Here is a 12,370-nt window from a genome sequence, read left to right on the forward strand (position 1 = left end):
GCAGCCACGCATTCCGATGCACTGACTAAGCGGCTGGCGCTGGCGGTCTGCACTTGACTCTCCTGCAGGTCCACGGCGGCTTTTGGCCTGCAGACCCCCGAGATCTGGAGGCTGCGAATGCAGATTCCCTGCGTCCCGCAGCCCCAGGGCCTCTGCCCACTGCCCAGCTTCCCGTACCTTGGGCATCCAGGCTTACCACCTCTCTAGCATTTTTGCCATTATAACCGCGGTTCCCGGAGTGCACCAACTGCCCTGCAACCCCAGCACCTCTTAGAGAAGACTCCGAGACAGACCGACCTGGGAGTGCGCACCGCCAGCTCGCATTTCCCACTTCTTTACCGCGGAACGCCCCCGGGGGACGGGGCCCGGCTCCAAGTCTCCGTGAGGTCACTGCGGGCGGTAGCCAATCCGGGGCGTCTAAGAGGGCGGGGCCCCCGTCGGGTCCCTGGAACCAAACTCGATGGAGAGGAGGGGGGTCCCCATGGATTTAGGGGGGAGGGGAAAGCCATGAGGGGCACCCCCCAGAACCCCTTTCCCAGGCTCGAGTTCTCCGCTGAAAGAAGCGCAAAGAGATACTTTCCCTGGGATCTTAAGTGTGGGTGCTGCTGGCTGGGGTGCCCGTCTGGCTTGGAAAAGAGAGTTGGCAGAGGGAGCGGACTACGTGCCAGGTCATGGCCCTTCAGCCCGGGCCCTGGCCACAATGACCTCTTTGCCCTGCCCGCTCGCGGGCCGGGACGCCTCCAAAGCTCTCTTCCCAGACCTTGCTCCCGTCCCGTCGGTAGTGGCTGCCTACCCTCTTGGCCTGTCCCCTACAACCGCAGCCTCCCCCGATTTGTCTTACTCCAGGCCGTATGGCCACCTCCTGTCCTGCCCCTACACCGGGCCAGCGAACCCCGGAGACTCCTACCTGCCCTGCCAGCAACCAGCGGCTCTCCCTCAGCCCCTCTGCGGCCCCGCAGAGCACCCTCAGGAACTCGAGGCAGGTAAGTTCAGCCGTGGCCGCTCTTCCCACTTCTGGTACGGCTCCTGCGTGCCCCTAAACTTCTCCCTCGCCTGGTTGGATTCAAACCTTCCTCGGATTCCCTGGGTTGTGGGGGTGGGGAGGAGGGCGAGGGGATGGGGCGGGAGACAAGAGGGGGAGGGGAGAGGGAGAGTAGATCTAGGTCTCCTTTCAAAACCGACCTGGTTTCGATTTGCAGTTGTATAAAGACAGCGGGAGGGCTCTCACCCCACCCACTGGAGCAGGGGGGCTATGTGTACCTATTAGTAAGGGAAAACTGAAGCAATCCAGATGTGAGGATGGGGGCCTAGCCCCTTCCTCAGAATTCCCCCCCATCCTGCACTCCCTTCCTGCCCCATGTCGCCCCTCTCTGCTTCAGTCTTGTCTCAGAAACTGGTAATTAAGCCAAACCCTGAGAAACAAATCAAGTCCTGGTTGGAGGGCTGTAGCCATCGAGGCTGATTCCGGGCTCTGTCCTTTCCTTTCCGTGGCCTTACCCGCTCTCCTCAGACCAGGCCGGACCTTGACTGGAAGCTGGCCTGGCAGAGTCTGGGACTAGGACCCCTCCATCCATTGTTCTGAGAATGTGGCCAAAGACTGGTCAGAAAGTCCCTCATCTCTCCCTGACTACCTCAGCCTTCCAGCCAAAGGGGCAGGCCATCGCTGTCATCGCCACCCTTTGACTTTGGGGTAGGTTAGGCCCGTTGCCTGGAGCAACGCTGAACTCCTGAAAAAGTGCTCACTGGAAGGCCTGGAAGCGGAGAAGCTGGCCCATCTTCAGGATCCTGGGCCTTGCAGCTGAGCTGACATAAAATCTGGGTATGGGCACTGCCCACAATCCCATCTGCACTGGCTCCAGCTTAGCCTCCAGGTCCCTGGACTCTCTGCCTCCATCTAACTGGCCACCTGCTCCCCCTGCAATTGTCTTTGGCACAGTCTCTTCCAAGGAGGCGCAGCCACTAGGTGACTTCACTGGCATCAGCTCAGGACCAAGACATCTTCCTCCCTTCTCCTGTGGCTCTGACATCAGCTCACAAACCATCAGAGCCAGATGTGACCCTAGGATTTGGGAGCTCAACTTCTTTGATGTATAGATGGGTAAAGCGTGTGGCCAGGGGCATTGATTTTAGGGAGCTTCCTCCAAACCCCCAAAGGTTAACTGCCGTCTGTGGCAGAACTGAGGCTGTCTCTCCCAGGCTGCGGGTGTGGTTGGAGTAGGGGCAGTTTCGAGGAGCAGTTCTAGTTTTTACAAATGAATCCTTCAGTGTATGCTAATAGGCTATGTTTGTGTGTGTGTTTCTGGGGGAGGGGAATACCTTGACCTTGTCCTCAGGAGAGTTACTGGCAGTAGGCTGGTGGTGTCAGTCTTGTCTGCCACATCACTTGTGTTTCTTTCGTTTGATCTAAGGATAACAGAGAGTTCATTTTCTTTAAGGACTTTCCCCAATCCAACGAAAAACCACACACACCCAGATTTCCTTAGAATACATTTCTAGGATTTCTCTACTGGAACTGGTGGGTTTGGGCACTCTAGAGTGAAGGGCATGTGATCAAGAGCTTGGGGTCCTCCTTTTGCTTCCACTCTATGTCCACCCCCTGCCTCCAGAAGAGGTTTGGCCGTTGAGCCTGGAGGGAGGCCCTGGAGCTCCGTGATCACAACCCAGGCAGATCCAGTTGCAACTTGCTGGAACTGGGGTAGAGAAAGGCAGCTGTCAGGGAAGGAACTTGGAGGGGGTCTGTTGGGAGAGTTGGGGCATCGAGGGCTGCGCGAGTTCAGCAACCGGGTCGGCCTCAGAGACTCCCTGCGTTCCCGCTCGAATTGCGCAGTCCACGCAGCCAGAGAGGCGCGGGTGGGCTCTGGGCTGCCAGCCCAGAGCTGCCAGCAGTGGGATCGAGGCAGGACAGGCGCGGGCGGGAGCGGAAACCCAACGGTTTTTCTGGGAATTGGTTGAGGCAGGGTCGAGGAGGGAGGATCTCAGAAGCCCGCAGCGCCCGAGGCCACGGGTGAGGGATGCGGGGGAGGTGACGGCAGCTGGTGACCGCTGGCTGGCCGAGGGCGGGTACGCTGACGTGTGGAGGGTGAGCCTGACTAGGGGAAGAAGGTGGGGGGACGCGGGCGGACACAAGCCACTCTCTTTCGGCTCAGATCAGCTGGACAGACCCCCAGGGAATGCGGCGGACGCTGCCCTAAGCCTGCGGGCACTGAGGCTGCTCCATCCGCCCTACTCCTCCCATTGCCTGGGAACTCTCCAGCATCCCCGTAGAGCCTTGCGGGTTAGGGTGGCTGGCTCGGAAGAACGAAAATCCCTGTCCTAACCCTTCCCCGCACCTTAGCATTTTAGGGCCTGGCTGTTCCACGGCCGAGATTTCTGGAGAGCTAGGCGGGCCACAACTGACCAGATTCCCCGCGGCGGCACCGCAGCGCGATCCAAGAGTGGCCCGGCCGGGCTGCGCTGCGCTCTCTCGGAAGCCAGTTCACTTTCCCTGCCGCGGGAACCGCTCTGCCTGCGCTGCCCCACGTAGGAAGGGGCTGCCTCACGCAGACCCACCTTCTGGGACCCCTGAAAACCCATCCGGCCACAGCCGGAGGGGAGAGATGATCACTTTTCCTGTGGGGTGCACCTGGGCAGAGGGGCACCGGTTACAGTAGGCGAGACCAGGGCAAAACCGGGGTCACTGTCTGCGCTGTGAGGCTGGGACTCAAGGTCCTATCAGCCGGGCCTGTCACCCACCCCTCTGGTCGCAGCCAGAGGTTGCCATGAGGACACCATCTGAAGCCTCTGAGCCTTGCTCTTGAGTTCCCTCCGCCTGCAATGTCCTTCCTCTGTCATCTCTAGGCCTCGGCTTAACCCTTGACTAGCCTTTCTGCCCCTCCCTACCCCTAGCCGGCTCCACCGCCCGGGGCTGAACTCTGACCTTCCACTGCAGGCGCTGCCGTACCTGGGCTGTGGCCCTCGGCGCTTTCTTCCTGCGGTCACAGAACCCATAGGAGTGGGAGCTTCCTGAGAGCAGAACTGCGCCTTGTATCACCTGGCGCGGTGAACGTGGGGGTTGAAACGCTCCACTCGGAAGGTAGAGGGCAGGGGCAAGGGGGCGATCCCCGTGGCTGTGGTTTTTGCTAATTGCCGCCCACGGTCCCGCAGACGAGTTGCAAATAAGCCTATGAAATCGCCTGTCCTACCCCTTCGCTCACCTCCTCGCCCCCAACACCGTGTTGCGCTACCCACCAGACTCGGAGAAGCCGCAGCTGTCCCCGGAACCCTCAGAGCGGCGCCCGCAGGCCCCGACCAAAAAGCTCCGCAAGCCGAGAACCATCTACTCCAGTCTGCAGCTGCAGCACCTAAACCAGCGTTTCCAGCACACTCAGTACTTGGCGCTGCCCGAGAGGGCCCAGCTGGCAGCGCAGCTCGGCCTCACGCAGACCCAGGTGGGGCCAGTGTCATCCTTCCCGAGCTCTCACCTTCCCCACACGTGTTCTCTGGGAACTCATTCCCCAGCCCCAGGTGTGAATGACTGATGGCTTGGTGCTGTGGCCCTGTTGTCACAGTTCTCTGGGGAATGTTTGGAGCTGGCTATTAGCAAGCGCTGACGGGAACGTTTGTTGAAAGGCGTGCATGTATGTGCGGGTGGGGTGGAGGGGGTCAGGAAGAGGAGGGTACAGCAGGCAGGGAGACATGGATACTAGCTCAGAGGCAGGAACTCAGGCGACTTCTGGGGCTGTGGAGGCCTGGAGCAAATGTTCCCAGACTCGGCTGGGCTCCCACGGCTGCTGCTGCTCCGACACCTGGATCCCTTTCCCTTCCTTGACACTTTTCACACATCTCTTCCCCCTGATCTTTCATTCTTTTCCCTTTTCTCCCCAAAGGTAAAGATCTGGTTTCAAAACAAACGCTCTAAGTATAAGAAGCTCCTGAAGCAGAATCCTGGGGGGCCAGAAAGAGACTTCCCTGGGAGGACCTTCTCCGTGTCTCCCTGCTCCCCACCCCTCCCCTCCCTCTGGGATCTACCCAAGGCAGGGACCCTGCCCACCAGTGGCTATGGCAACAGCTTTGGAGCCTGGTAGCAGCATCACTCCTCAGATGTCCTGGCTTCGTCTTGGATGATGTGAGTCTGGGGAAGGGCTGATCAGGCCCCCAGCCCTCCTGCAAAGCCCAGGACCCAGGCCGTCTGCCTGCACCTTCTCTGGGCTGGGAGGAAACCAGCTCCAGATGGGTTTTCTCTGGAGGACAAGGAGCTAGAGGAGAGAAAGAGAGGAGCCTGTGCCCCTAAATCAAGGACCTTGGCCATAACTGTTGTCCCTACCACTACCAAGGACTGGACACCTTCACTCCAGCAGGACAGAGGCTCTGGAGAGAGAGCCATTGGCTGGAGTTGAGACTGTCCCCAGGACCCTTGGTCTTGCCACTCCCCCCACGACAGCCTGGGTGCAAAACCAGCAAGAAACATGGAGTATTTTTTCTTTGTGTGCCTTGGGCCTTGCCCAACCCATTTGTTAGTGAAAGCAGAAGCGGACCTCAACAGGGGCTACCGTCAGCTCCCACCCACCCAGCATTTTTTCCCTGAGGTCAACCCATTACCCCCATAATTGACTTATGTACTTACCATCCTGGGAGGTAGAAGAGATGCAGAAAAATGTAGAGTTCATGGACCTATGGGTAATTTATGCTCTCCTCCTTAAAAAAGCCCTCTTTCCCCAGTCTCCCCCTTTGAATAGCTAATGGGTCCAATTTTTCATATAATTCAATAGGTATTTATTGAAAGGCTCTCTCCTATTCCCATGAACCCACAGGCACACACTTTTGAAAACGTGGTAAGGAAATACTCGGGGGAAAAATGGGGACAAACTAGCTCTCTAGATTAGTGCAGGTGTAGACACCCCTAAATAGATGGATAGGCCCATTGATTCAGCTCATCGAAGCTGTCTCTGTTCAAAGGAACTGTGCAGATTTAGAACCAATCGGAGCTTGAGCTTCACACCATGAGCTTCCAGAGATTAAACTTTGTACAAAACTTTGCACGCTGGCTGTAAGGCGTGTTTGTTTCCTGACTTCTCAAGGGTAGGGGCTGGTCAAGCATCTCTTCTTGTCCAGCTGACTCTTCTGCCATGGAATTACAGGAATCAGAGGCACTGGACTCTAGATTTGCCTTGCCACTAAGTAGCCCTGTGATTCTGTCTCTGGAATGTTCTAACAATGTCCACCGTTTTCATATGCTCCTGTGTGAACCCAGGAGATGCTCATGCAAGGTCTGAGTGCTCCTCCCCAGCAGACGCTCTCCTGGCCCCGTTCTGGAGGGAGCCAGGCACCTTCCAGCCCCTGTGCCTCACCTTTGGCCCGGGGAGAGGCCCAGTTCACCTTGAGAGAGGGCACATCCACAGATCCGGTCCAGTCCTACCTGGAGAGGTGTGCTGCTTGGGGGCAGGATGGCCTCAGCTCACCTTGGGGAAGGAGGAGGGGCAGTTCTGAGAAGGAAAACACAAAAAAAAACTGGAATTCTCTTCCATGCAACAAACATTTGAAGAGCCTGTGCTCTGCCGGATCCTAGGGATACCATGGTGACCGAGGCAAACAAATGACCAGACACTGCTGTGGTGAGTTCCAGGCGAAGGGAGCACAGATAGCAGCATGGGTCTTGTCAAGGGGCTCCGATCTAGCCTGGGCCTGGGGGTCAGTGCTGGGTGAGAAGGGCAGGCAGCCTGGGAGCAGCAGAACACTGCAGACTTCTGGCCACCACACCCCACCGAACTACATAGCACCACACTCGCTCCCACCAGGATCAGCAGGATAAGGAACGCCTGTGGGAGGGGGCTAAGGACAAAGGTGGCAGAATAATTCAGGGAATCCAGCCCAGCATGGCCCGAGGGGTTGGGGGAGGGGCCTCCAAATCCAGGCCAAACGCTTCCAAGTTGAGCTTCCCTCTTACTGCCTAGACCTGTTCCAGGACACTGCAAAGTCGGTGCCTGCCCCATCTGAAAAGCCCACTCAGACACTTCCAGCCAACTCTGCAGGCCAGAGGGAAGCCCATATTGGAGTCATATGTAGGGCAGAGGGATGTGAAACCCCCCAGCTCCCGATGCTGCAGTTCCTCACCCTGTCTGGGTCAGCGACTACCCTCATTCCACAAAACACACCCAGAGGATTCTCTTGAGGTGGCACGAAGCACAGGTAGGCCAAAGCCAAGATCCAAGCTTGGTGAGGAAGGGGAGTGCCAGGAGGAGAAACCTCTTTCTCTTCCTCCACTGCCTTCCCTGCTCCAGACCCCAGGCTCCACCGGCTCAGTCACCCCAGCCCGGGTTCTCTCCTCTGGGTCTCCTCTGAGGCCACAGGCCCTCCGGGCAGCTGTTCCCGCCCACTGCAGGTTGCACACACCTCTTTCCACAGACCCAAGATAAGATCTACCGCCTCATCTAGGAAAGCCTCCAAAGGCGAGATTAATTGGACAGCCCAACACAAGTCACATTGTTAAAACAACAGCCCAGGTTGTAAAGTTAAGTAGCAGAAGGAGTGTAATTACACTCTCAGCCAGAGGCCAGCTGAGCTGACAGTGTCCCCCCCACCTCCTTCCCCCATCCCTCCTTTTCAGGGGAAATGGGAATTTCTTTTCCATTTGGGAGCTGGTCCAGTTTCCCTGAGCTCCTGGGTGGTGATGGCCCTGCAGCCCAGGTGGAGGAGGTGCCCGTTCCCTCCAAGCTATCAAGGCTGTAGAAGGAGAGCCCATGTTCCTTTCCCCAAAAAGCCGTAATGGGAAAATTGGGTCAGTAATGGCCGGGTACTGAGACTGGGTGGTTAAGAACAGGGGCTTTAGGCTACAGAGTCCCAGCTCTGTCACCTGCTAGCGGTATGACTTTTGGTGAGTTACTTACCCTCTCTCTGAGCCTTGCTTGTTCCCATCCCCCACCCCCGCTCAAATGAAAATACTAATAGGACTTGCTTTGCAGTGTGGTTGTGATGACAAAATGAGATAGTGCTTGTAACATGCTTGACACGGTGCCTGGAACATAGTAAGCATTTAATAAATGGCATTTACAACTGCTGTGATTATCGGGGAGGGGGGGAGAAAGGGGAGGTGTTACAGCCAGGGGGAATTCCTACTGCCCTCCATTCACCTTCTGCCTCTGGGAGAATTGCCTCCTAAGGGGGCGGAGGAGGAATGAGGCTGGAGAACTCAAAGCATCGCTGGTCACCACCATCTGAGAGCTGGATCCAGGCAAGGTCCCAAACGAAGAAGGCGCAGCGCAGTGCATCTGAAGTCAGCTGAAACTGGAAGACGGGAAAAAATGTGTCCAGAGAACTTCCAGGGCACATGTTGCCATCTCCAAGGGCCTCAGCAACAGGAAAGCTGACTTGGGTGTCCCCTCCTGTCCGGGTCCCTTACCTTTCCTCTCCCCATGTACTATTTTAAGTCATGCTCCATGCTCTCCCACAACAAAATGAGATTTAATTAATTCAATTAAAGCAATTTTGGGAGCAGCTCCTGAAGGCTTTCAATGTGAGATAATTACAAGTAATTTGCTGCTGTGAAGAGGAAAAGGGCACATGGGGTCTTTGGGGAAGGGAGGTAGCCCCCTCCTCACCAAACACACACCGCTCTTGAGGGATTCCACACTGCAATCTTAACTGCCCTCCCATTGGCCAAATTACTTGCAGGTGGGAAGAGGGAGAACATGGTGGTGGTGGTTGAGGGGGAAGACACCCAGTGACAGGCCGCCCCTCCTCCACCCCCAAATCTGAGATGGGGGTGGGGAGCTGGCTGTTCCCCGACACAATGTCTGCAAAGCCATAGCAGCTGATTACTCAGCTCCAAACCTCATTTGGGTTTGGATGCCTGGACTTGCCTCTGGGATTGTATCCAGAAAGTCAATGGAATGTGATCCAGGTAGCTGAGGCCTGTGTAGACGGGGCCTTGGAGATCAAGGACCTCCCCAGAATGTATAAGGGATGTGCGAAGAGAGAGGAAAGTCAGAGAAGGTGGGCAATGATTTCCTCCTTCTCATTTCTCTCCTCCCCTGCTCGAAGTCTTTCTAGTTTCTGCCTGGTATCTAATCTTGATTCCTCCCATGGTAGTGACGGCAAAGCTCCTCTCAGCTGAACGTGCAGAGGCTTCTTCCTTCCAAAAAGCATCCTATAGGTATTTCCCATCCCCACTGCCCCTGGGATAACCCTTTCCTTCCCAGGCCTCCCTTGGCCAGGAGGAGGCAGGAAAGGGATGTGATGGAGCTGAGAGGGAGCTGGAGGTAGATGCTGGGAGGCAGGGGGTTAAAACGAGGTGTGGGGATGAGCTTCAGGCCTCTGCAAAGACCCTCTCGACCCCGCCCATGAAGGAGCTGGTTTTCAAGAGACTAGAGTTCCCCTTGACCCGGGAGCCCCATTCTAAAAGGTGAGCAATGTTCTAAGAATTATGGTTGAAAAGAAAAAGGCACCGACCCCAAAGTGTTTCTCTTTCGTATCTTCCCGTCTCATTTCAAGGCAGGATAAAGAGGAAGAGTTCCTTCAGCTCTTGTCTCTCCTCGCCTCACCCCACCCCACCTTGTGCCCCTGCCCCTTCTCTGAGCAGCATGGCTACTGGACTTGGGGAGCTGGGAGAAATTGCATCAGTCAGCCCTTGGGTGACTGCTGCTGTCTCTCCCTCCAAGATGAAGACACTTTGAGAAGGACAAGTGGCCTCCTGGCCATGCATTTCCCATTTCCCGGCCTGTGCAGATTGCTTAAAAAGGGGGAATAAAAGTCCCTCCTACTCCAAACCTCAGAATACAAAGGCCCCAGAGAAATGCTTGGAGACCAGGTAGGCCCAGGGAGCCAGGCACACAGACACTGCACGTGCACACGTGAACCCACAGAAGATTTGCACACAGGCAGGCAGGCGCACACAATGGGACGCAGAGAGTATGGGGAGGGGGCAGAGCCACACATAGAGACACATGTGTGCCTGAAGCATTCCCATGGTTGTGCACGGACATACACAGAGAGATGCATGCACAGCTTATATACTCACAGAGAGGAGCACAACACCGCGATGCACCACAAGGGAGATGCCCAGCGACTTGACCGTGGGCAGAAACAGACACGCACGCCCAGAAATATACAGATTAGCTTCCTTGTGTGCAAGCACATGTGTGGAGGCGGGGCAGTCTCTATCTCTTTATTCTCCTGCCCCCTTCCCTTTCTCTGTCCCTTTCCTAGCTCTCCATCTCTTTTCTGGGAGTATTTCCCTGGTGAGTGGTTGAGGAGAGAGGCTGAACAGCCACAGAAAGCTGATAATTTTATTCTGACTTGATTGTTTGTGTTCCCTGAAGCTTTGCCTACTTCTTTTCCTGAGCTCTAGCAAGAAGAGCTTCTGTCCCCAGCCCTTCCTGGTACAACCCATGGCTCCTGGACATGGCCTTGGAGTCCAGCTCTGCCTCGGGAACCCAAGAGGCTAGTTAAGGGGGGCTTAAGTGGCCTTTCCCTCAGAAGTCTCCACTGAGCCCTCTGCCCCTTTTCCCTGATGCTGACTCCAATCCAGGGAAGCGGGGGTGGGGGGGGGGACTTGGGATCACAGAGTGGTGAGGAAGGCACAGCTCTGTGAACTAAACATCTGGATCTGATACTACTTGTTGTGTGACCTTGGGCAAGTTACATACCCTCTCTGAAGCTCAGATCATTTCTCTTGCTATGCTCTGGGTGCAGGGGCCAGGGCGGGCTAATGTGTGTCTACCACCACTTTCCACTCTATTCTGGAGCTTTGTAAGGCAGACCCTGTCTCCACCATCAGACTAAGGTCCCCTGTGCCTCAGGTGGGATGTCTCCTCCAGCTGGCTCATCCCAGCCCCCTAGTTTGATGACACGGAGGTACTCAGCCCCACTGGGACCCTGGGGGAAATGTCTGGCCAGCCCAGGAAGGGGAAAGGAGTCGGCCCCAAGCTTCCTCCAAACATCAAGCTTTCTGATTCATGCCTTACAGTGCCAGGCCTTCAGCCTCTCTGGCCCAAAAATGGAGAGATGACTTCATTTCCAGGGGAAGGTGCCCCTCTCTGTGGAGTGCATGTGGAATAGATTCCTCTCAGATCTGTATGAACCATTCCTTTCAGGGTTTAGCTGAGCTTGGGGTTAAGCCTAAGGAAGATCATGTTGCCGCATGAGGAGATTTCACTGCGGCCTGTGGCCCCCACTCTCTCGTCCTCCCCACCTCCAGCTGATGTAACATAGAGGCCACATCATGAGGTTAGAGCACGAGTCTGGATTATCCCACTTCGATCAAGAGGTTCCCTGGGCATCTCCTTCACCTACAAGCCCACCCCATGATTATCTTCTCTGTCCTGGTTTGCACCTTAGCCTGACCCATTTAGACTTGTACTCCTTCTTCAGACTGGAGGTTGCCAGAGAGCACAGCACGTGCCTCCCCTCCTGGACTGCGGGCTCCTGGGCTCCCTGGCTTCTTCCTCTCCCTGCTCACCCCTCCCTCAACCCTGATGCTCCCGCTCTCTTTGGGGTGGAGAGGCTCAGCACATGGGGTTGGGTAGAGGCCTAAGAGGGGATGCGGGCACGTGGCACTTGCCAGGCCACGCCCTTCCCACTGCCCGCCCTGCCTGCCACAGAGCCAGGAGACCACTCCTCTCCGGCTGGACCCAGGAGCTGCTTTTTCTGTCTCTGCAAGCTGGGGCCTGCTGCAAACTCCTCCTCCCAGCCCTGGAGCCGCCGGGAATTCTTTGCTCCAACAGATCCTGGGGGAAGCCAGACTGCAGGAGGCTCCTGACATGCCTCTGCCCAGCCCCTGTCACATTCCCCAAGCCCAGGGGGATCAGCTGGACCCACCAGTGCAGGCTTCTTCCACCCCTTGTGACCCAGGTCTTTGTCTTACCTCCTGAAATCCTCCTACTCACCTTTCCAAACCTCGAATTCTGTCTTGGGACTCATCTCTGACTTTGGATCCCTCCCGCTCCCAGGCCCTGGGCAGCCCTATCCGAGCAATAATTGTTATCCCCCGATCCCCCTTGAAATAAGCTTCACCTCCTCCTCCATAGAGCCTTCATAAAGTCTTCACGGATTTGCACTCCGAGATGCAGGCGCTCAGTCGAGAGGCCTTGTGCAAGTCACTTCACATCTCTGGATCTTTATTTCCTCATGTCCTCAGTAGGGCTAATGATCAAATGATGCCTCCAAAGGTCATGGAGACTGGGAGAGTGCACCCTTAGTAAGTTGTGAAAATACCAGGTAAGCTAGAAGATATGGTGGCTTATTCCTTCACCCTGGCTAGACCAATTTGGTGCTCAAGTGTCTCTCTTTTCCATCTCACTAACTTCTCCTCTGACCCACCACTTCACCATGTAATGGAGAAGAGTAGAGTTCTACCCCCAGGAACACAAAATAATAAAGAGCCAGATTCCTGATTCGA

The 12,370-nt window shown here is 56.1% G+C and overlaps 1 protein-coding gene across 1 annotated transcript; it reads left to right on the forward strand.

Annotated features, from left to right (window-relative positions):
• Positions 1 to 437: 437 nt before the first annotated feature.
• Positions 438 to 5,675, forward strand: DLX4 (distal-less homeobox 4). Its single transcript, XM_017540103.2, has 3 exons — positions 438 to 983; positions 4,231 to 4,427; positions 4,866 to 5,675. The coding sequence occupies exons 1-3, from the start codon at positions 701 to 703 to the stop codon at positions 5,061 to 5,063; spliced, it is 678 nt and encodes a 225-aa protein (XP_017395592.1). The 5' UTR covers positions 438 to 700; the 3' UTR covers positions 5,064 to 5,675.
• The last annotated feature ends 6,695 nt before the right edge of the window (positions 5,676 to 12,370 follow it).

This window comes from Cebus imitator, unplaced genomic scaffold (assembly GCF_001604975.1).
Source record: "Cebus imitator isolate Cc_AM_T3 unplaced genomic scaffold, Cebus_imitator-1.0 Scaffold123, whole genome shotgun sequence".
In the NCBI taxonomy this organism is placed as follows: Eukaryota; Metazoa; Chordata; class Mammalia; order Primates; family Cebidae; genus Cebus; species Cebus imitator.

Coding starts and splice junctions, on each gene's coding strand:
- DLX4 (XM_017540103.2), top strand. CDS start 701: ATGACCTCTTTGCCCTGCCCGCTCGCGGGCCGGGACGCCTCCAAAGCT. Junction 984..4,230: donor CCCTCAGGAACTCGAGGCAG/GTAAGTTCAGCC, acceptor GCTACCCACCAG/ACTCGGAGAAGCCGCAGCTG. Junction 4,428..4,865: donor TCGGCCTCACGCAGACCCAG/GTGGGGCCAGTG, acceptor TTCTCCCCAAAG/GTAAAGATCTGGTTTCAAAA.